The sequence below is a fragment of the Pyrus communis genome, chromosome 10 (assembly GCF_963583255.1).
Source record: "Pyrus communis chromosome 10, drPyrComm1.1, whole genome shotgun sequence".
NCBI classification, from domain to species: Eukaryota; Viridiplantae; Streptophyta; class Magnoliopsida; order Rosales; family Rosaceae; genus Pyrus; species Pyrus communis.
In genome coordinates, this window is record NC_084812.1 from 25829431 (window position 1) to 25855012 (window position 25582).

General features: G+C 36.2%; 1 protein-coding gene, 1 long non-coding RNA gene and 1 pseudogene across 2 annotated transcripts; all 3 read right to left on the reverse strand.

Moving 5' to 3' along the window:
- Nucleotides 1-653: 653 nt before the first annotated feature.
- Nucleotides 654-2536, reverse strand: LOC137748634 (uncharacterized). The gene is made up of 2 exons (XR_011070099.1): nt 2374-2536; nt 654-1292 (listed from the first exon to the last, which is right to left on the reverse strand). It is a non-coding gene; the product is annotated as an uncharacterized lncRNA (long non-coding RNA).
- Nucleotides 2537-12719: 10183 nt separating this feature from the next.
- Nucleotides 12720-15244, reverse strand: LOC137748349 (large ribosomal subunit protein eL6x-like). The gene is made up of 4 exons (XM_068488494.1): nt 14899-15244; nt 13702-13808; nt 13090-13268; nt 12720-12988 (listed from the first exon to the last, which is right to left on the reverse strand). The coding sequence occupies exons 1-4, from the start codon at nt 15153-15155 to the stop codon at nt 12833-12835; spliced, it is 699 nt and encodes a 232-aa protein (XP_068344595.1). The 5' UTR covers nt 15156-15244; the 3' UTR covers nt 12720-12832.
- A 3302-nt stretch (nt 15245-18546) lies between these two features.
- On the reverse strand, nt 18547-21944 carry LOC137747515 (bZIP transcription factor 17-like; annotated as a pseudogene).
- Nucleotides 21945-25582: the final 3638 nt, after the last annotated feature.

Consider the following 25582-nt stretch of genomic DNA (forward strand, 5'->3'; position numbering starts at 1 on the left):
GAACTCTTCCCATTTCCTTAATAATAGTAATTTTTTTAATTTTTTTATTTTAATAATAAGAGATCAAACAACATAGCAAAGCAAAGCATCAATCCAACCAGGTACCGCATTATTTAAGCAGAAAATAAATAACTTTCATTTTGCATTTTATTTTTTTCAATAAATTGTAAAATACTTGGATGAACACTCATGTTTCATATGTTCTAATATTTTATAATCTATATGTTATTCTATTTTGCAATTTATGTATCCTATACAATGATGTATTTTGTTATGTATAAATAGATATTTATATACATATATATACACACAAAAATATGTTATATAACAAATTAATTAAAATTAAAAAAGAAAGGCCAAGGCTGCCACCCATGCACTAGTTAGACGTCTAGGCGTTAGGCCCCTACCAGCCGCCTAAACCTTGGTAACGCGCATGCACTAGTTAGACGTCTAGGCGTTAGGCCCCTACCAGCCGCCTAAACCTTGGTAACGCGCATCCAAGACTGGGCTTTCTCTAGCGAACAATGAAACAAAAAACAGTTGGATCAATTGGTCAAACGGGATCTAACAGTTTTTGTTTCATTAATGTGCAAGTTAGCTGTGTATTGAATAACTTTTGCATCCAAGGCCAGTACAAGCAAAGGGCTGTCCACTTAGAAACAAGAACAACCAAGTATTAATATTTCAAGACCAGTACAAGCAAACCAAACCCAAGTACAGTATCCATCCGCCAGCCATCAGTCACTACGGACGGGGCAGGTGAGCTTACTCAAAGACATATATACAGACTACAGAGTGCTGAAACTCAAAGAAAATAAAGAAGAAAGCAACAGCCCAAGACTAGACAATCCAACAGCATCCTCGCCATCAGCAAGATTACGGGCTGCGAGGAACTAGGTTGAGAAGGGGGTGGCCTTCTGCAATGAATTTGCTTAAATCCGGGCAGTCCTCATCCTCGTGGTCACAAAATTTGCCACAAAGAAGACAGAACATCATATCAGCATACCTCAGCCCACGGCCATCCAATATTATGTAGCCCTTGCCAACCTCAGTTACATTGTCTGGTATACGTTTCAGGTAGGGGCATGAATCACTCCAGTGGCCAAACACATTGCAAACTTCACAAGGGTGTTTGAATTGGAATCTGAAAGGTTTCTCAGCTGTGAATGCCCTGCTCATTTTCTTCTCTTCTGGTTTTGATTTTGGAGTAGTAGTATTCCCCTCGTCAAGTTGGAGTTTAGCCAGATTCTCTTCAACAGCCTTTTCATTTTTGACTTGAGAGGGAGGGCCATCTGGGTGTTTAAGGAAATGTGGAGATACATTAATTAATAATACAAATTGCACAGTGCATATATAAGCTAAGTAAGCAAGCCATCTGAATTTGAGTCGGGCCCTTAATTACTTTGTATTCTCGATCTCATTGAGTCATCAAATAATTATTACTACTGATTCATGATCAATTAAGTTCTACTCTGTTTGGGTTAATTTGTTAGGAGGATATCTCATTGAATCATCAAATACCTACCACTAGTGCTTCATGCTCAATTACGTCCTACTCTGTCTCTAGGTTAATTTGTTAGGAAGATAACAAAGTCTGCCATATGCATGTCATTGCCACCTGTGTGTGTGTGTGTAAATTGCTACCGGCCTTCTTTCTACCATTGTGGTTAAGTGTGCAAGCACAAGTCCTCAATGTTGTGGGTTCGTGTGTGTTTGCGCGTGTGTAAATAACTAACGGCCTTCTTCCTACCATTGTGGTTAAGTGTGGAAGCACAAGTCCTCAATGTTGTGGGTTCGTGCATGTGTGTGTGTGTGTAAATAGCTCCCGGCCTTCTTCCTACCATTGTGATTTAAGGGTGCAAGCACAAATCCTCAACGTCGTGGGTTTGAAGGCTGGTATCCTCAAGGGAATTATATGTATAAATAGCTAACTGAGAATAATAGATAGTCCCCTACGCATGAAATTTGTTGAGAATTAATTCTACACAAGTAGAGTAACTGCGGGAGGGCCAAATCAAAAAGATTTGGGACGATACTTGATAGATCCTACAGAAAGTTATGCTCAGTTCGCATTATGTAATGAGGCATGGAAAGGAAACAAAATACACATTTTCAGCATAGACAGGGAATTTTTATGAAGACGAAAAATTAGGCATCATCAAGTACCCTAATTAAGTTCAAGCACGGTAACCCTAAAATCATATATACATCGAGTTAAATAAGCTGCAAATTCGAAATTAGAGATAATATCTTCCTCCTCACAAACCCTAAAACCATAACAAATTTGCAAATCTTCTTCCTCCTCACAAACCCTAAATCCAACAAACATGCGAAAAAGCACACCAAGAGAAGAGGGAGGAGCCCGGATCTCACCTCCGAGCTTCGTCCGTTGGCCTGGAATCTTCTCCTGCCCGGATCCGGATCCTGGTCCGGCTAGGGACTTGGACTTGGACTTGGCCTTAGCCTTGGCCTTGGCCTTGGCTATCGCCCTGGATCGGGGGTTCATGGTTTTGTTTTCAAGAGACGAGAGAATTTGGGGCTTCTGCATGGGAGGCTCTAGAAAGGTGGTTTATATACTAAATCAAAGTAAGGTGATTACGTCATCAAGCCTATTTCTTTTAGGATTTATTTAGATGGTGCGAGCTAGAGCTCGGGGTTAAGTTTTTATTTATTTATTTTTATTTTCTTAAAGGAGGACATTCTAAATCTCAAAACTCGAAATTGGTTCGTCGTTTTGAGTTTTGAAATTTAGAATGTCCGTCAACAATGGGGTTGATCATTTTGAGTTATGAGTTTTAGAGTGTTCTTTGGAATGGCTTAGAGCTTTGAGTGTAGGGCTTGGGTTTAGAGTTTTTAACCAATACATGAATATAACTTTGTTAATATGACATTGATACTCAATACGAATAGGGATAAGACCAAGAGACAAATATTTTTACAAATACTTTTACACTTTTTTTAAACCTTTTGATCACATGAAATCCAATGGTTCTTATTTATTTATTAAATGACATGAATGCTTATGTGGATTTTAACTAATATTAAAGATCAAATAAAACTGGAAAAAAAAAAACGTAAAATTTGGAAAATTAAAACTAAAATTCAAAAAGAAAGAAACCCTAGTTGTTCGCTGTTCTCCCCCTTTGCTGATATGCTTTTGCAACTCCATGTCTTGTATGGCAATTACATGAAGTTGAATATATTACCCTTGTTCATGTTATTTCATTTGACCTAATTCCAAACCTTGTTGTGCGCTTGCTTTTGATAATTTGAAAAAATTGAATTCGGTTTTTCAAAATTACTGCATCTGGGAACTGCTAACGGAGTTTCTCAAAAAATCACAAAATATGGAATCTCTCGTCTTAAAACACAAAGATGTAAGATGTATTTTCTCTTATATTATGTGATACCAATATCACCTCTATAATATTGTGTATTCCCATTCAATTTGTTCTTTTAAAATTACCAACAGAACAAAGAAAATATTTGATGAGAGCCCGAATACACATAAAGGATGAAGTTTGAATCCAAGTCTGAAAAACCAAAAAAAAAAAAAAAAAAAAAATTAGTTAATGATTTTTTTATTAGGGTTCAAAGCTTGAATCCAAGTCTTGATCAAAATGGGAATGGGAGAACCAATTTCAGTTTAAGTTTCTTCCTTTTTTTTAATTTTCCAGATTTTATGTTTTTTTTTTCAGTTTTATTTGATCTTTAATATTAGTTAAAATCCACATAAGCATCCATATCATTTAATGAATAAATAAGAACCATTAGATGTCATGTAATCAAAAGGCTTAAAAAGAGTGTAAAAGTATTTGTAAAAATATTTGTCCCTTGATCTTATCCCATATGAATATCATCGTTCATGTTGTTTCTTATACTTTATTGGGTTATTTTCGACATGGTCATACCGTACATTCATTTTATAGAAAATTAGATTTTAATCCCTAAATAAGATGAAATTTAGAAAAATGTCTTATTCAACATTAAAATTTGATTTTAGTCCCTAGAATCTATGTAATGCCACCATATGTATTCAATGTTTTTTTTTTTAATTTATAATTTTATGAATTTAAATTTTATGAGAATATTATAAATTTTAATTCTCATTTTGGTAAGCATCTTATATAAGAAAATGTTTTCGTAGAGATTTTTCGGTACATTTATGTATTTGCATATTTTCTTATCTGCCACTAATTCATTACAATATATTTTAGGTACGAACATTTCGGTACACTGGGTTAGTATAATATGTTTAGGTACAGACATTTCGGTACACTGGGTTAGTATAATATGTTTAGGTACCAACATTTCAGTACACTAGTTTAATATCATATAGTTAGGTACAGAAATTTCAGTACACTTATGTTTTTACATATTTTCTTATGTGTCACTATTTCACTACAATATATTTAGCTACAGACATTTTGGTACACTAATTTAGTAAAATATATTATGATACGGACGTTTAGGTACACTAATTAGAGAAAGTTCAACAAAATTAATGAATTAAAATGTGTATAATAATAAATTTAAAATTTAATGTAATAACATTAAATAAATTATCTATTAAATATAAAGACAAAAATATAATATGAATTTGAATTAAGTACACATTAAGGGACTAAAATCAATATTCAATATAACACCAGATTTTTATTAAATTTTAATCTTCTTGAAGGATTACAGTTCAAAAACCCCTTTATTTTACTGTGACAGACATGCAAGCTTCATTTACAAGAGTACATTGAACAAAACACCAAACATTTATTTATTTTTTATTTTTGGAAAAATGATATAGAGATCATATTTTGTAGATCACATGATGCGGCACCTAACGATTAGATTCTTTCTTAGGAAAACTAATGAAAATAGCTTGAAAATTTTGAGTTTTAACAATAAGGACAAAATATAGGGTAAAGTGAATATTACCAAGATTGATTTTTTAGTGTAAAATGTGATTTTTCGTTAAAGTGAACAACACCGAGAGCTTTTCGTTAGAGTTCCTTTCTTTCTTTAATGATTTGGAGAAGAAATCCAATCATGTCATGCCACATCATGTAGTTTACAAAATACAGTTTGAGGGTAATGCTAGGTAGACTAAATTTGCAAACTAATTGACATGTCACTAATAAGAAATAAACACTTTAATCAATACTTATGTAATAACAAGGTTTTAAAAATCGTTAGGCGCTAGTCGGGCGGTGGGCAGGGGCCTAGCTCCTAGGCGGCTAAGTGGATTTATGTAAATTTATTACATATCTTGTAAATAAGAGTCTATTTACACCTAAAAAAAAACTATACTTGTATGGATAATAAAATAATAATAAAATGCAAATTAGGTACACCATTTCCATATATATTGGATGAACTTGTAGTAAATCCATTATTTGCAAATTAGGTACACCACTTTCATAAGTATACCACCATAATAAAACCAAAAAAAAAAAAAAAGCACACAATAGAAGAAAAAAACTGCCTAAGACCACCTAGCCTGCCTGGAGTTGTCTAGGCCAATTTTTAGAACAGTGAGTAATAATCGTTATGAACAACAACGGCGACGATGGCAGTTGCGCGTCGTCACAGACGACCAACAGGCGCGTGCAGCGTGTGATGTCATTATGAAATATGTCTTGCCAAATATAGTTAATTTTTTCTTCTGAGTTTCGAAAATAAAATTTTCAGAACATTCATCTACGATATCACTTGTTTGTTCAAAATTTCCATTAAGATACTCAGCCTAATATCTACCCATCATTTTCTTGAAAAGTTCCACTTGCATGTAAAGTTTCAGCCTATAAAAAAAATAAATAAAGCCTTGAGTTTTGTTGCATAATTGTAAGAAGGGAACTTTTGATCTTAGAACATTTTAACATTTTAAATCATAGCAATTAGAGGATTAAGGGCACCACAGCAGTCGAAATTGCTTCTGGCCTCCACTGGTATTTTAATTAATTTGATTTAAGGGCACCACAGCAGTTGAAATTCCTTTGGTCTCTTACATGGTGCGGTGCTCGTGTTTCTTGGGACAAGACTGGTGGTGCTCAGCTAGCATCCATCCCAAATTCGGGATCACTGCCCCATGTAAGAGACAAGGGTGGTGCTTAGCTAGCAGTCGAAATTCATTCACAGTATTGTTGAATTTGATTTAATTAATTGCACTTGGAGTAACCAGAACCATTGGGTTCAGATTGGGGCACACATTGTTTCGAAGCCTCTTTGAGATAGATGAACACCATTTCTCCGAGCAGCCATACAAGCAATATAATCTGGAGTCGTATTAAGAAGTAACAACCACCGTTGCCACCACCAGCTGCGGTGGCACCCAACAAAACTGTCATTGTTGTGTGCAGTTTTCGTTAAACAACCAGACACTGTTTTCTTCTCTCCTGTTTCGGTTGTTTGTTTAGAAAATCCCAAAATCCCACTGCCTGTTGACCAAAGACCCTCTCCTCAACCAAAAGCACCCAACCTCTCAATTAAGCAGCAAACAAAGGGAAGCACTGGCAGCCAAAAATATAAAATAAAATAAAATAAACAAGCTGCCCAAAATCTACATCCAAGCTCCAGATTCTTCCCTCGCACCCTCCCCACCATTCCACTTACCAAATAATAATTCATAACATCATCTCAAAATACATTCAATATCCCCTCAACAAATGCAACCAACATTCACAGTAACGTTCTGCGAACACAACCAAAACCACATTCAAGAATAATCAGCATACAAGCATAAAACCAGCAAAAACAAGATAATAATAAAACAAACATCAACCAAACAGATTAAACACGAGAACATACAATACAGCCCAAATTATGCATACCCAATAAGATTGATCAAACCCGCAACCCGGATTCGAATCTGATAACCCAAACTCGACTCGATCCGAGGTTTGACCCATATCCAACCGGATCTGAATATTCTCTGGAATATTTCCCTAGCGTTTACTTTTTCAGATTTTGGCTCAGTACCCCTCTTAAAAAATTTTGACGGCCAATTCAGTTTAGCAAAATTCTATTGTTTTAAAGTAGTTTGGTAGTTGACCACCACTTGAAATTGTGATTGGTGGAGATCTGACCGTTGGATCATAAAGAAATTTTAGTATGTTGTTCTAGAAGCTTAATAAGTATCTTAGGAAGTTACCGATTCAATGTCTGGATCTTCTAGATCGAGTTATGTAGTGTTGTTGACCCTACTATTGACCGTGACTGACGATTGATGACACGTCGGACACCAAGATGGCCAATTGCTAGCCAACACCCGAGGATGACACAAGCCATTTCATGAATGCATATGTCGAGAACATGTAAAACATGCATAATAATTTCACGCGTAACTATGCAATATATTATTCAAGTACAAACCTTAACAAAATATAATAATCCACTGCCAACAATTTAAAACTGATAATGTATAACATGTTCAGAGCATACTACTAATTTGAAATACAAGCGGAAGGGATATTAGAAAGTGCGATTACAAGAGATGTCCTACGCAGAGAGGAGGACATAAATTCACTGATATGGGAATGCCTCGTAGCTCAAGTCATATGCCTCGTTCCTAGGTCTTGAAGGGGGCGCAAAACAAAACATGAGTGGACCAAGTTTATACATAGTAATACTAAAACAATTACTCTTCAAATGTACTAACCCCCAATTTTAGAAAAACTCAAATAGCTAATAAGTAATAGGTTTTCCAAAAACCCTAGCATGCCATAAAACCTTCATAAAACATATATCGTATCTAGTGTGCTTAGTAGTGGTAACACAATTGCGTGAAGGCATATATAGATCTTCCGCTTGAAGGCCCTACTTCGCCTGCTCAAAGGCATATATAAATCTTCCGTCCGAAGGCATATATAAATGAATATCCACCAAGTAAGCACATAAAAATTATCAACGTAATCTTTCCAAAATATATCTCATCGGAGCTCAAAAGCTCAAACATCATATCATAAATCATATGCATAAATATTTCAGTAACGTAAATTCGATAGAGCATGATATTTCATAAAGCGTAAATCCGATAACTTATAAACCTTTCATAAGATCATGCTTTTCATGTATGCATTTCTAAAAATAAAACATGCATTTTGGAAGGGACACTCACAGATATTCCGTCGTCGAAGAGCCATTTGAACTAGGTGGAAGGGTTTTACACTTTCCAAGGTGGTGATGGTCTGGACTCCACCCACTACGTGGGCTTTTTATTTTTTTTTTCAAGAGGTATTCATCAATTTCCCCCCTCAACTTTAATTTTAGACAATTTCCCCCCTCAACTCTCGTAATTAGTCAATTTCCCCCCTCAACTTTAATTTGGCCAATTTCCCCCCTCAACTCTCAAAATTAGTCAATTTGCACCCTACTGTTAATTTTTTTATTTATTTTAATTTTCCATCTATTCTTTTCTTAATTTTCAATCTTTCTAATAACTTCCAACAAAATACTAAAATTAACATAAACTCACCTGCATAATATAGGGTAAAATGGACAAAACATAATACAGTTAGTAAGTGATATGGGTTGATTATAAGAAAAAGTTATGAATCGGGTTTAAAGCATGTAGAAGAAGAAATAATAACAAAAAGAAATAATAATCCTAAACTCATGGATCAGACCTATTTCAATAAAATGAGTTATTCTTAATAAGGAGTCGAAAATTATGAATAGACTAGCCATTTTTTCACTAAAGCTCGATTCTCCACAATTTACTTGAACTTAGCTTTCACTTTTATAAAGAAAATTGTATTCACATACAAAAATTTACACATCAATCCTTTTCGTTATCAATTTTGTATGGTCAAAAATCAAATAAAATTACTCCATACTGATTTATTATGACTAATAATACTATCTATGATAAATTGTAAAATTCTAAATTTTAATCTATTTGTAATAGGATAAAGATATAGGAACATGATTAACATTCATCTTATTTAGTTTCCTACACAAACTTGTTTAATTATGATCAAATTAAAAAATTAACAATATGGTGCAAATTGACTAATTATAAGCGTTTAGGGGGGAAATTGGCTAAATTAAAGTTGAGGGGGGAAATTGACTAATTATGAGAGTTGAGGGGGGAAATTGGCCAAAAATAAAGTTGAGGGGGGATATTGGCTAGTGGTCACAAGTTCAGGGGGGGAATTGATGAATACCTCTTTTTTTTAATTATGAAACCACGGGAAGAGTTATTGAATGGTTTTAATGTGACATCCCACATCGTCCAGGGAAGTGATCCTTAAATGTATATTCCAATCCCTACTTAGCACGAGGCCTTTTGGGAGCTCACTGGCTTCGGGTTCCGTAGGAACTCTGAAGTTAAGCGAGAAGGGGGCTAGAGCAATCCCATGATGGGTGACCTACTGGGAAGTTGCTCGTGAGTTCCCAAAAACAAAACCGTGAGGGAATGGTAAGCCCAAAGCGGACAATATCGTGCTACGGTGGTGGAGCGGGGCGGGGAAGTGATCCGCCCCGGGCCGGGATGTGACAAATTGGTATCATAGCCAATCCCTGGCCGGAAATGTGCCGACGAGGACGTCGGGCCCCTAAGGGGGGTGGATTGTGACATCCCACATCGCCCAGGGAAGTGATCCTTAAATGTATATTCCAATCCCTACCTAGCACGAGGCCTTTTGGGAGCTCACTGGCTTCGAGTTCCGTAGGAACTCCGAAGTTAAGCGAGAAGGGGGCTAGAGCAATCCCATGATGGGTGACCCACTGGGAAGTTGCTCGTGAGTTCCCAAAGACAAAACCGTAAGGGAATGGTAAGCCCAAAGCGGACAATATCGTGCTACGGTGGTGGAGCGGGCCCGGGAAGTGATCCGCCTGGGGCCGGGATGTGACATTTAAATTATGAACCAACTAACTAGGCGGGCTTTTTATCATTTTTAAAGTTTGGTGTGTGTGTGTGTGTGTGTGTCTATATATATATAAGGGAACTATTATTAGCACTTCAAAAATTTCATTCTACACTCCTTATAAGTGTATTTTTCTTTCTAATTATAGAAAGTTTGGAGTGTAAAATGAGATTTTTGGAGTGCCAATAACAATTTCCATATATAAATGTTATATGAATTATTTGGATAATGTTTTTTTCCTTCATATTATGTACATATAAATGTTATATGAATTATTTGGATTATGTTTTTCTTCTTGGGCCATCATAAGTCATATTATGTACATAAAACAAATGGGAAGTGTTAATGGCACTTCAAAAATCTCATTCTACACTCCTCACAAGTGTATTTTTCTTTTCTAATATAGAAAGTTTGGAGTGTAGAATGAGATTTTTGGAGTGCTAATAACAATTCCCAAACAAATAAATTTATTATATTCATATAATATATAATAAGTTTATCTAAATCTGCCTAGTCCGCTTAGGCACTAGGCCCCATCTCACCGCCATACCAGCGTCTAGCATTTTGTAGAACCATGGTTATTTGTAAATATTGTTAATGTTATTTCAGTATTTGGCACCCCCTTACAGTCGATTGTCATGGACTCATGCGTTGATCATGGATGTATGTCGGGATCAAGGTTTGACACTTTTTCTATGTGCCACCTCATTCTCGTTCCTACCCTATAATTCTTCAGTTAAATAACAGGTTATTCTAAAACATATACTTGATATTCTATCAACCCCCGTTTGCATGAAAACGTTCCTTATGGTGCATGAACATCCAGTCTATTATCAGCCAAGCAAGTTCCTTTCTTTCAGCCTTGACCTAGTAACAAATTATGCACTTGCTCACGTACTCGGCAATCTCTTTTCATCCCAGACCATTAATAGAAAGGTCAAATGGTAAAGTACATTTTTGTGCAGCCTGGATGCATATAGCATAAGCTGAGATGTGTGCCTCGTCAATGATCTCCTTTTTCCAACTCCTCATTGTTCGACACATACATCCGGTCACCCTGCATCACAAGGTCACCTGCCCTCCGTAATCTCAATTCTCCGTAAGCTCAACTTGGTTTACAATGACACACCCCCACACACAAGGAATAATGTTTTCTACCACGTGATTTTCTTGGAGATTGTTTTCTACCATTTATCATGATATCGTTGTTGGTAGACGCTATGGGAACATTTTCATCGTACATTTGTCTGGGAATCATGAACATATGTTTGAGGCAAAGTTTTAAATGATTGATGTGTTTGAACTTGTGATTGATGGTAGACAATGCTTTCTTCTTATATCAATTTAAACTTAATTGAGGTTGATGATAAAGCGAAAAGAATGTGTAACTTTTCCATGAAACTAGAATGCATTACTTTTGCTAGACATGGTCGGTGGATGCAAAGCAGGCTGATTCCTATAATTGGTGATTATTTCTTTCCATTGAACCACAAATGACGTATCTAACATTTCAAAACAAAACCAGATGCAACCATTCATCACACTCGATAAAATACAAGAGTTTTGCTCCACAGAACCATCTCTAATTTGCGGCACATTTGTTGTAACATTGCACTGTTCGTTTAGACATCAGCATGATGCAACACCTTAACTTGAGTATCGGGTTTCGCTGCACTCGATTGCACTGCAAAAACGCAGGTGACAATGTGGTTTGATAACACAAAAACCAACCAGAGCATGCTTCATGATTACGGTAATCCTAACTTCAACCTCGCCGAATGTAACTTGAAGCTTCAACCTTTTTTTTTTCTTCTGTCGAAAGCTTGAGGGACAATAAGGACTTCTTCAAGCAGATATCGAGCTTTTCCGGGTGAAGAAAAGGGGGAGATGCTCTTGCTATTGCTAGAGCATGTCGTATGAAAAAAGTATTTCGTTCAAGAAAAATAGGTTTTTATCGTTAGGAAAGAGAAGCAATTGTGCTGTAAAGTAGCAAAATCTGTATCAGTTCTATTCCTTACTCTAAGAGCCCCTTGCAAGTTGCGTGCTAAGAACTTGGATCATTGTTGTTATCTCGAGCAATGATGTAATAGAAGTAACGATAATTGCAGTGGTAATATTTATTTTGAATACAAGTGATATTGGAGGAATTCGGGAAGCATGTACCGTTGCTACCATCACCTGCGTTGGCGCCCGATAAACTGTTGATGTGTGCTGTGTTCGTGCAACTCAAGTCAACAAAACCAGATATAATCCAACAGCAGCAGATCGTTATGGTTTTGGTTTTGGAGTGGTAAATCAAAACCAAAGGCTTCTTCCAATGAAGATGAAGAACGGCCGAGGGACTGCCCGCTTGAACCGAGGAAATTACTTGTGAACGAGTCCTGTGCAAACTGTGACTAGCTCATGTTCGTCTAACCCTTCCATCCTCTGAGTTTGAATAAATGCCCTGTTTCATTATGCTGAAGGTGCTGTTTTCTAATGTGTTGGATCTAGCCTACCATGTATAGTCGACTATAACACTAAACAAGCAATACAAAAGTTTCTTTATAAATAGATTTTCTCACACCCCTTCACACAGACACAGACAAACCCACACCCAACCCCACGACCCGCCCCCACCCCCCACCCCCCCCCAACACCACCAAAAAACATGTTTATTTTACCCTTCAATTCTCAATTTATTCAAACCAAAGGCGAAAATAAAAAAGTGCAATGGGGAATGTGAAACCACTTCCCTGAAAAAGTGAAACAAAACATAGCTTAGGGGTTTAGGGCGTGTGAGAACCACTTCCCTGAAAGAGCGAAACAAAACATCGCTTAACAAAGAGAAAAAAAAAGAGGTGTGAAGAACACATGATCTGAAGCAAAATCTGTTTATATGTCAATTGCAAATAGAACTTAAAGATTACAACCACTAAATCGAGTTCAAACACAAATGGAACATTTGTAGGATAAACTTTTTGGCTTCGTCTCTAGAAAACAAGCTCATGAGGCTTCATGCCTTGCTTGAGAGAAAACCTTGCAGCTAAATACTCCTTCATATAGGCAATTCTGTTGATGCATCTAATCAAGGGTGTATCAACAGCCTTCTGGTCATCTTTTTTCTCCTGGGGAAGTACATTCTCGTCCTACAATTTGAAGAAAGAAATCAAAGTTAGAAGACAACGAAAAAAAGACTGTCAAATGAATGACCATCCACAGTATACACTTAAAAGATAAAAGACCCAACCTCCTCCGCTTCAAAGAATTCGCCTTCTCCCCTTCTCTTTTTCTTCTGGACTTCCTTTGCAAAATACTTGTCATCAAACTTAACCGCATTAACCTTAGAGATGTCAATCTTAGTCTGAGCTCCAATCACGTAAGACTGGTTCACACGTCTTAGAGGAACACCGTTAATCTTGAATGGTCCTGGAAAAGCAAGAAACAACAGCAGTCAGAAACATTCCAATACAGGGACACAAGGCACGGAGAATATATAGGGAAAACAACACTCTTACAACTACAAATCCAATCACCAACATGTACAGACAAGTGGCTCTCTTGAACTTAAACACACTAACAAAATTAATCACTGTAATCTCACGGTGTAAATAGTGACCATTTTCAATGATAAATGGCCACCGCTTCATCAAATTACAACTAAACGTTCATCAGCCTGTTTTCCTTTGTAATATATTTGTATCTAATATTAATATAGATTAAACCAAGTCATCAGCTCATAAACTGAAATCAACCAGCAGAACAACTGACAAAAAGAATAAGACTGATAAATCAACCAGACCAATTCGATAATGAAGAACTGAAACAGAGGAAACAACGTTTAAGGAGAACAAGAACTCACCAGTGACCAACAGCAAGCCAGATGAAAGCTGCTTCAGAAACACAACCCTCTTTCCCATGAACCTCCCGGCAAGAATGATCAACACAGTACCTGGAGTAATGCTAGCCCTACATGATATAAAGGAAAGAAAATACCTAGACATTATTAGGTATCCAAAGAAGAACACACAGAAAGGTTACCACAACTCAAAAACTTATGAGACTATAGAAACCAATCCAATTGAAAGTAAACAATGAAAGTTAAAAAAAAAAAAAAAAGAATTTCCATCTCGCAGTTTGTGCATGTTAGGTCGCAAAAAAAGTAATCCATTTTTTACTCTCCGTGTTGTAACTTCCACACTATATATCTCCACTTTCAACGTTCCCAATTTTTTATCCTCGCGATTGAAATGGATATTGAAAATCATAAACAGAACCCCAATACGACAATGTTAAACAGAATACATGCACATTGCTACATCACATCTCAACATTTTGCACATTTCAGGTGCCAATTTTAATGCAGAGCAATAGTACCCACCCATATGCCCCATCTGTGCTAGCAAAATCCCACCTATTTCTCACTTTCGACCTATTTTTCGGTATTTTCTCGAATAAAAATAAAACCCCACTACCTAAAACTACATACATGATGGAAAAAGGAAGTGTTATTAGCATTCCAAAAATCTCATTCTATACAAGTGTTATTAGCACTCCAAAAATCTCATTCTATACTCCTTAGAAGTATATGTTTCTTTCCAAATATAGGAAGTTTGGAGTGTAGAATAAGATTTTTAGAGTGCCAATAACAATTTCCTAAAAAAAAGTACTCATTAAAAAAATATACAAATTAGAACTCGTCTGAAAAGTGCTTTTAAATGACAGCAAATTTTAAACAACAAACGCTTTCAGAGGAAATATTTTTGAGTTTAAAAGCAATTGTAGTGCTTTTCTAAGATACCCTAGTTTTACTCTCAATTAGTTCCAAAAACACCTTCACAGTTATCTACAAAACATTTCCCAAACCAGCCATTAGATAGATAAAAGGTCACATAATTCAGACAATAATCACACAGGAGCACACATTTTTCTCAGAATCCAAACACATTAAGACAACAATTCAGCACATCTTCTCGTCAATCACCAGCCAGAAAGAAATACAGACATACACATAATCTATAGATATAAAGATGATTGAGAAACAGGGAAAGAGAGAGACCTGAGCTTTGTGGGCTTGGCATTGCGCTTGTTGACGAGAGGCTTCTTAACATCATCGGCGGGGTAAAACTTGGGGCGCTTGACAGCCGGGGCCTCGGCCTCGGCCTTCTTGTCGTGGCGGGGGAAAACGCCGCCGTTCTTGGCCTTGATAGCCCAAAGCCCTCGCTTGTGGTACGTCTTGGACCTCGATTGTTTCCGAATTTCTCTGATCAGATTTGGGTTTCTGACCACCTTTGAAATCCTCCGCTCCGGCGCCATCGCTAACACTCGGAGGTGAAGGTGAAGATTCTCTCTCTTCTAATCAGTCGCTCGCCAACTATAGTGGGTTAGAGTTAGACCTGTTAAAAAGGGATCGTGTTTGTGGTGTTTGTATCCTTTTTTTAACTATAGCCGTTATTTTAATGAATCATGTCTTGTCAAATTCATTATTTTAACTAGTTTTTAACAGTTGGTTGGATAATAACCCAATTCGTTAACGAGATGCGTGGTTTTGTGTCAAGTTAAAGAATCATGCAATAACTTGTCATGCTTAATATTAAGTCTGGCAACAAGATATTTTATTAGGTTCTTAATAGGTAATCCGTAACAATTCAACTCGTTAATAGATTCTTACGGCTGGTTTGGTATTGCTGTGCTTTAAAAAAAACTGTTTCTGCTGTGCTGTGAGAATAAGCTCATTTCTGTTGCTTCACGTTTTCAGCTTTTTTCCACCCAAAACTGTGAAAATAAGTTGTTTTTAAGTGTTTACCAAACATTTTTTTAGCTCAGTTTTTTTTATACCCACTTTTTATAAAAGCATTTCAGTACCAAACAAATACTTAATGATTGACTTAATAATGACCCAACTCGTTAACATGTTAACCCGAAACCTATTATTTTAATGTCGATTCATATTTGGATAACAGTCTGTGCCAAAAATGTCAAGCCTAGTTAAAGTCGATGTTTTAGGTGTGTCCTAAAAACTGCTTTATTTGATTTCAATCAACAAACTTACTAAGGGTTGGTTAGGTATTGATGTGCTTCGAAAAAAAAGTTGTTTCTACTGTGCTGTGAGAATAAGCAGCTGTGAAATAAAGCAGCAGAGTGTTTGGTAAACTTTTTTGTAAAAGTGCTTTTGAAAAAAAAAAAAAAAAAAAGCAGTATTATAGTGTTTGGTAAACTTTTATGTAAAACAAATGTGAAAAAAAACCCGTTTTTCAAAGCTAGATTTTGCAGCTTCTTGTTTTTGGCTTTTTTTTCACCCAAAACTGTGAAAAAAAATTGAAGCTAAATGTTTACCAAACACAAAAACAGCTCACAGCTTTTTTTTATACCAGTTTTTTTTTAGAATCACCTCAGTACCAAACCAAGCAAGATATGTTTTTAGCTCATTTTTTGCTGGTTTGGGCTTATTATATTAACACCTCACAAATTGTTGAATAAACCTCGCATACTTAATACACCCCACATTTGCTTTTTCACTTAAAAATTATCTTAATACACCCCACATACTTTCCTATAATACCCCACACCCCACATTCTTAATATACACTTTATATTTTGTACATACATCCCATATTTTCTATACACTCCACATTTCTCAAATCTTATAACACTCATTTTTAATTTTCAGGGATTGAATCTAACCATTTGAACGTTTAATTTGTTGAAAGATTTCAAATTAACTGATCAAATTGGTTCCATTACCTTAGTTCGACAAGTACTCCACCATCGCTCGTGAATCTCGGCAACGTTACCCCATCCACATAGAAGAAGATGATCTCAAGGGTTGCCATACTTGCTAACAAGATGGTGGTCACTTGTAGTAGAATAAGGAGCCCTGGATGATATTCTTGTGGTAGGGTTTTTGAGATATGAAAAATTAGGAGCAATATTTTTTTAGAGTTTTTGTTTGCTGCAAATTTCCCCATAACGGAAGAGAGGATTTTCCCAATTTTTTCATAGCAACTTTCATCATCTTTCACTTCACGTACATCACTATTAAATAGAACTAGACCTAGAGGCTTGAGGTTGGAAAAAGGCAAAGGGGCTTGGGCATAGGATGCATCCAATGCACAATCAACTGATCAAGGGGGGTTAGGGTTTTGTTTAGCAATGGAGGGTTTTGATAGTGGAGAAGATAAATAATAAGTTAAAAGTGCTTTGGGGTGTATTTAGAATTTTTTTTTTTTTTTAAATACCCAATAAGGTCAAAATTGTCATTGCATAATGGGGTAAATAAGTCATTGAATATTAAATTTTAATATGGAATGCATTCAACACTTTGTAGGATGCTAATATAAAAAGCCATAAAAAAATTGCCTATTTAAAAATTATTGTAAATGGCAGTAGAAAACATAGAAAAGCAAAAAGCAGGTTTATTATGCTTTTAAAAAAGTTTTTTTTTTCTTCAAAGCATAGTGAATAGTGCCCATTTAATAAAAATTTCAAATGATAAGTATACCCCTGCATATTTTACAAAATGACAATCTTTGCTTTCTTCATTATTCTCTTTGGCAATTATCATATCACATTAAATACTACATTATTTTTAGTTATTTAACATATTCATATAAACCATTTAGTATTAGGTTTTAGTGGTATTTCTCTTCACTTGTAAGCGAGATGTCTTAGTTTCGATTCTCGTCAAAAGTGAATTTGAACCACATTATTATGGCTAGCCTAGTTTGAGGATTAGCACACTCCCTTACCCCCGTTTGTTAAAAAAAAAAAAACACATATTCACATCAATTTTATATAATTTGGCTTAAATGTTAGAATGGTCTTTGTGTTTTAGTCATTGGGTCTATTTAGTTCCTGTGTTTTCAATTTAGTCAATTTGGTCCTTGTGTTTATTTCCGTTAGTCAATTAAGAACATTTCGATCTAATTTCTGTAAAAAAAAAAGTTATAAATTACTATAAACTTATTTATTTGATTTGAAATATTTAAATATGAAAAAAAAAAAAATATTCTTCTCCCAACTCCCCGACCGCCTCCCTAACATTACCCCTTGTCCTTTCTATGTCACTACCTTAATCATTTTTTAGATTGGAAGTTTTATATCGTATATGTGTTATTTCTCATTGATTTGCATTTTTCTATAAAGAAAAAGGGTAATTATATCTGTTATAATTTTCTTATGAATTTTTTAACAGATATCAAATGAACTGTCCTTAATTGGCTAACAGAGACAAATACGATGACCAAATTAACCAAATTGAAAACACATAGACTAAATTGGCCATATGACTACAACACAGGAACTGTTTTGGCTTTAGGCCTAAAAGTTTACCGAAAACTCAAATACTATTTTTTTTTTATTAAAAGCACTTTTACAAAATAAGGAGAAAAAAAAAAAAAAAACAGGTTTACGTACCCTTAACAACACTTTTACAAGAAAATATTTGCCGAACACTCAACAAATTTATTTTACACTTCTTTTATTTTCACAGTATAGCCAAAAACAGTTTTTCTTAAAGAACAGCTATACCAAACTAACCCTCACGTCTCAATTCCCAGTCCTACATATTTTCAAGGGTTGGTTTCTGCCATCCAGCAACTTAATTTATATAGTTCCACTTCGATACGAGGCAATAGACGACGATGTAATTCATCCTCGTCCTCCCGTCCTCGTACTACAGAACCACAAGTGTTCCTTCAGAAATGGCTACGAAAATACTTTTTCATCGTCATCAATAACAAAAAACAGTGCGAAACATATGCGTGCACACGCAAGCTAATGATAATTATTCTTAAACATGTTTCCTAACACAGGAAGGGCATACAACCAAACCTTCCACAATAAGTTAAAGCCCTCTCTTATACGGGCAATCAATTCTTCTTCTGTTTATATACAAAACTGGCCTTTTTTTTTGTGTTTTTTTGTTTTGGGGGAGGGGGGAGCTTCTAGAATTAGTAGATGTAGTTGTCGTCATCATTCAAAACTCCAAAGCCGCTTCTCCATGTTCAAGTAGTCACCAGGTGAGGACCAGATCGAGGGAGCACGCACGAGTATGTGACATATTTCACGCTGTCTAAAAGCACGACAACGAAAATTCGAGAAAGTGACTTCGGCTTGATCACGCCATCCACGTCAATATCACCAGCCTCTCTAGGATCAACAAGAACAGAGACAACCATGGGAGAAACCGATCTATTACCGGGCAGGGTGTTGTTCCGTTGATTTCCCTTCACATTTTCTTCGGTGACGTTATGACCAGATCCAGCAAGGGGAATTGGGAGACCACGGAGGATCCTTCTGTTCCTTCCCCTGTTCAGCTCTGTAGTATTCTGATGGTCTTCAAAAACATTCGAAACTGAAGATGCAGGTATTATACCTCCTGAAGAGGTAGTAGCTGAGACATCGAACTGAAATACTTCAGTGCACATTCCAGAACTCAGCATTGGTCCTGCAGAATATTCAAGAAATCAATAATGTAGTTTGTATCAAAGTGTTTGATGTGAGCACCGACAAAGGAAGTAAAATGAACAGAAGGAGTTAAAGCAAACATATTAGGATACTAGAAAAAGCAACATAGTACAATGAACAGAAAGAATAGTAGGATTCTATCTGTGGTATCTCAATTTGGGGTTGTAGGTAGTTTTGTGTCCAAAATTCTAATATATATATAGAACTTACCAGAGGATGACTAGGGAAGCTAATCACCCCTATATGTAAGATACCCATCTGAAAGTGTAAGTAGGTATGTGTCTGAAGCACTACTATTACTATCGACAATGAGCTTACTATTGATTTGATGTCAATTTCTAAGACTTACAAGAGATGCAAGGATGAATAAACTGTCAGACATACTTTCAAGCATGGTTAAAGCTCAAATCTAAGTATATAAAATCGACCTTCAAACCATACAAGTACACTAACAATATGCTCAACACCCTAACTACTTGACAAGTAGCTGTAATTGGAAAATGGATCCGATCTCATCACACATGTACCAACAAAACACACTGGTCCAGGCTCATAACGACTTTTTCAAAACAGTCAGGTCCAAGATTAATCATGTCACTGATCATAGAAACTGGCTCATAGCCTCACACAATTTTCTTTATACCTACTGCAAACAAAAGTCAATTTTCCTAATTTCTCCTAATTCAAAGCTCATGACTTATCTACCCAAAAGAAAACTCAAAACAAGAGCTTCATCTCACAATTCATCTACCCAAGTGATATTTCCTTACTAGCATGATTAAACTAAACTTATATTTACTACGAACTACCAATAGGTCCCCTCAAACTTAGCTGCACAACTATTACCAACACTGATGAAAATAATTTCGACTTCACTTGTTGATATAATGAAAATGCATGGCAAATAGTCAAAAACAAACCAACCATAAACGTGTTAGGCATCCACTATGTGCACATATACAGAACCTAACACAAAAAAGAAACCAGGTGCAATGTTATTACCCGCAAGACCTTCACGGAACCACTGTTGCAGTTTACCATCAGCTGAAGTTGACTTCATACGATCCTTTGGAACATCAATTGAACCACTTGTGAGAGCCTTGTGTGGTCCGGCAGAATTTCTGTATAAGGGAGCATGAATCCCTCTGTTCCCTCTCGGTTTAGGAATTGCTAATGCTGAAACCAAATCTTTAGCCACAGCCAAACCAGTCTCTCTACTATTTTGCCTTTCAAAAGGCTCATGGGAAGCCATGGCTTTCTCACTGGCCAGGACCGAATGTATAATCAAGTTTCCGTCAATCTTGACAAGCTTATCATTTCTTGGAACATACAAAGAAGCCACAAGTGGCTCACTACTAGTATTGTGCAGACGAGCAAATTCATCAGAACCTGGAACTGGTCGTGACGCTTGTTCTTTCGGCATATTTCTTGTATGATGACCCCTCTCATGAAGAATTTTGTTAGAGACATCGAATTTCCCACCAGATATGCCCAACGATATAATTTCTTCAGATCCGTTCAAATGACTGTGAACATTCAAAAGCCTCCCCCTGTTTTGACCATGGAACCTATCACGAACTTAAGAAGACCCACCAAAACCTCTACCCATTACACCACTAAAGTTAACATTCACCATAGGAACAAGCCCACCAAAAAGCAAGATAAAAAACAACAGACCCAGAAAAACTAATACTAGCAACCTTCTTAGTTCTACCCTCACTCTTCTTACTTTCCAACTTTTTGGACTTGGCCGCAGCCGCTGGCTGCTGGGATTTCAATCTAAGAATTGGTAACAAAAGGGACTGGGACCCTTGTGGCTTCGTCACATAGGGCGAATATGGCATCCATGGATAAGGCATCGGTGGCATGGGAGGAAGCGGGTGCATCCCTAAATGTGGTGGCGGTGGCGGGCACATGGTGCCACCACTACTCAAGTGCTGCTTCAAAGTAGCATTCTCGGCCATAACATAAGAAATCCTATTATTCAAATCAGTGATAGTGGAATGCATAGCCCTCACCTTGTCCTCCAGCTCCTCCACATAATGCTTCTTCCTCTGCCTAGAAAGCTGAGCACTTTCTCTGTTTCTCATCAATCTCGCCTTCCTCTTCTCCTCCTCATCGTTCGCATTTGCACCCACATTCACAGAAACAGAATTGTTGTTATTGTCTGACCTCCGATACTTGGCACTTCTTGACTCCACGTTGCCGTCGTCGCTATCTTTCTTCCTCTTCACAAGGTAATTTTTCGCCATTTCATCCTCCACATTAACCTTCTCATCATCTGAACTGCAAATCGCATTGGAAGAAACAGTAACAGAATTACCCGAATTGCCCGAATGCGAGTCCACCGCCTCGGAAATCCCAGAGCCCTGAGACGACGCAGGCCCACCAGAATTCTCCGAACACTCATTCGATGACGCCGGACAATTCAGAAACCTGAAGACGTCCAGACCCCCCTTATCATCGCCGGAAACCGAAATCGCGGAGCTACCCGATTCCGGAGACCCCGAATTAGACTCGGCCGCACCGGGATCTAATCCGTCGGGAAGGAGGAAGTCCTCGGTCATCGACGGAGAATGCCACGTGTATGGGTTTCACGTGGGAGGGTTGGTTTGCCTTTTGACTCAAGCTATTAGATCCATACGTTTGTATGTACATGGGGGAGTAGTATATATATAATTTTTTTAATGATGTTGGAGTATAAGAAGGTTTGAATTTCAATTATTAGGTTTTAGTTTTATGTTTTGATTAACGAAGTAACTGTTAAAAATTTGAAGTATTTGATATTTTTTAGCGTCGTAATAAGTTCGGATTTAGCAGTGTTTGAAATTTGGGTGGGACTTACTAACTTATTAAATAAATTGTCCTCAAGAGTTGGTCCCCATTGAAGAAGATGTGATTTATTAAAACCTGTTACTAATGAGATTACCGTTTTGTGACTCGATTGGTTGCTTGCTTTGGCAATATGGATATATTGTTAAGTATATAAGGATAAATTGGTGTGAAGAGCTAGATAGCTTAAAACTAAATGACTGTAAGAAATTAAGGAGGAATATCTGCACTTGTAATTTTATGATTATTGCAGTCCTCTTTCAGGTTTGAAGGCACCACAGCAGTCGAAATTGCTTGGAACAATGACTGGGGGTGCACAGTTAGCATCCATCCCAAACAAGGATCACTGCCCCATGTAAGAGACCAAGGGTTAAAGATTCAACGACGAGTCCCCTGGAACTACTAGCAAAACGTTGTTACATCCAGCTGTAATGTGGACTGAGTCTGGGTAGGTTTAGCGACTCAAACTCAATGAGTTTGACAGTAAAACCAAAAGAGAAATACGAGGATGAAAAGTAAATTAAGAAATGAAGAAAGTACACATTTTATATGTTTATCGTGGCAATGGAAAGTTAATAACTGTATGGGATATGACACTTTTTGGCAGATTCATTTGTTTGGCGGGATTGGGAGAGATGCAGAAAGAAATAGATTGGATGGCTCTTCAGGGGATTAACCTGCCTTAGCATTCACAGGTCAAGAATCAATTTGGAAGAAAGTTTTGATGGAAAGTTGTTAAAATTGCTCTTACATTTATGAAGGTGTTCATCAAATTCTAGGATTCTACATTATATGTCTTGCATGTTTGCTCCTTTTTTTTTTTTTTTTTTTTTTTTTTTTGGTCAAAAGGAGAATTTATTAGACAACCACCACAAATTTACAAGCAAAACAAGATCTAAGAAACACCTACTAACAAACAAAACAAGGGGCCGAGACTAAATACAAACAGAAAAGGAGCCCACGAAAGCAGTAAGGCCCAAAGACGTACACAACAACCAAGAAACCACGAAGCTTCCACTGCCTTCTACACCATCGGCTTTCTAGTCCATCCAAGCGAATCCCAGTCCACCGCCGCCGAGTAATACCTCACCAGACGCCACCTCCAACCCTGAAAAGCTACCTGAGCACAACCATAAACAGGGGATAGTCGGCAACAGAGTAAGAGAAGCCAACTACCAGTTTCAAACAAGGCAGAAAATCATGAATATCTAAATCTCTTTCACCCACGCAAGGAATCCTTGAAGCTAAAATACATAAACAAAATATATCAGAACAATAAACAAAATAAATTTAAAAAAATTCAACAAAAACAAATTTATAACAAAATATGTGGTAGTCACATACCCAAATACAGAGCCCCGCAAGAGACAATTCTGAAAGAGGAAACTAACATTACAAGCAGCATCACATCATCAGCTTCTCCAAATTTAACATTTTTGTTAATGTTTAACAGCTCTACGTTACATTCATTAGTTTTGCCTATACGTTCAGAATTCCCTTTGAATGAATACTTCAATGACTTGGATGCATATTTAGCTCCACTTCTCATACAGTAGACGCCATAGTTCAATTCTTTAGACCAGCCGTTAATATCTATCATTGAACATCTGCAGCCGTCATCCTTACAATTTTTAATGTGTACAATGTCACAAAATCTACTTATAACATAAGCTTTTGGAACCTACAAATAACCAACACACAAAACAAAAATTAATAAAAAAATCAATAGAAACAAAAAATCAGAGACAAAAATAACACTAGCCAATAAAAAATAAAAAATATGATACCTCTCGTTCAACGGAGCATATGTAACACTGCAAGTTGATTGCCTGCTTCAAGTTTTAAGTATCCCATAAAGGCAACACCACCCCGGTTATAATGGCACTAGGAGTTGTAGATGGGAGGATTTTCATGTATTTTCCAAAGCTTTTTTTTAGGATACGAAACTAAAAAAAAAGAAAGAAACAAATAAGTGAAATAAACGTAAATTGTTGCAAAATAAAAAAAAAAAAAAAAAAAAAAAAAGAATAATAGAAAATTACTCTTTGTGGAGTCCAGATTAGTAATCGTTGCATCAAAAGACATTAAAACACCTTTAGGCAAAACAATTGTACACAAGATTGTACCAGTGGTAGCAGAATCAACAGTCGTTTCAGGCAATTTACTAGAAGCTGAAAAAGTAACTGAATTAAAAAATCATGAGAAGTAAAAAAATTCGCCAAATTCATTTTCATCCATTTAAAAAAGGTCTAGGAATTCATTATCACAATTTTTCACAAAAACAGACTCCTCAATAACAAAGTGAATTGGATAATTCAATCTGTTTTGAAAGAATTTGAAAGAAAGGAATTTACATACCTTTAACAAGTTGATTCAGTCAAATAATAATATTTTTATAATAATAATTAATAATTCTACGAGCCATCACAAATTTTCATGATCGAAAAAGTCTAAGCAAGCAATGGAAACAACGATAGTGAAACTATGAATCAAAATTAGAATGAACATAAATAAGTAAAACAAAAATGATAACAAATATAGATTCAAGAAGTATTATAACAATGTAATAAAAAGGGGCGGCAGCCTTAGAGCAAGGGGTGGAGTTCTGGAGAACTGCACTGGGAAAGGGATGAAGGTGGTTAGGGGTATTTTTTTTTTCTTCAAGTTTTTATTATTTTTTTAAAATTTCATTTTCCATGTTAAAATAAGTTTTCATTCCAGCTGTATAACAATTATACATGTGTCAACTTTTGAGTGGAATGATCATGTGTTGATGTGGTAGTACGGTACTACCTAATAACATGTTGTCCAATATCCTAGTGGATAGGGTATTGAGTTTCTATTCATGCATCTCATCCTAGGTTCAAAACTCTTCATTCTCCTAAATATTGTAATAGTTTCGAACTCTTCCCATTTCCTTAATAATAGTAATTTTTTGAATTTTTTTTATTTTAATAATAAGAGATCAAACAACATAGCAAAGCAAAGCATCAATCCAACCAGGTACCGCATTATTTAAGCAGAAAATAAATAACTTTCATTTTGCATTTTATTTTTTTCAATAAATTGTAAAATACTTGGATGAACACTCATGTTTCATATGTTCTAATATTTTATAATCTATATGTTATTCTATTTTGCAATTTATGTATCCTATACAATGATGTATTTTGTTATGTATAAATAGATATTTATATACATATATATACACACAAAAATATGTTATATAACAAATTAATTAAAATTAAAAAAGAAAGGCCAAGGCTGCCACCCATGCACTAGTTAGACGTCTAGGCGTTAGACCCCTACCAGCCGCCCAAACCTTTGTAACGCGCATCCAAGACTGGGCTTTCTCTAGCGAACAATGAAACAAAAAACAGTTGGATCAATTGGTCAAACGGGATCTAACAGTTTTTGTTTCATTAATGTGCAAGTTAGCTGTG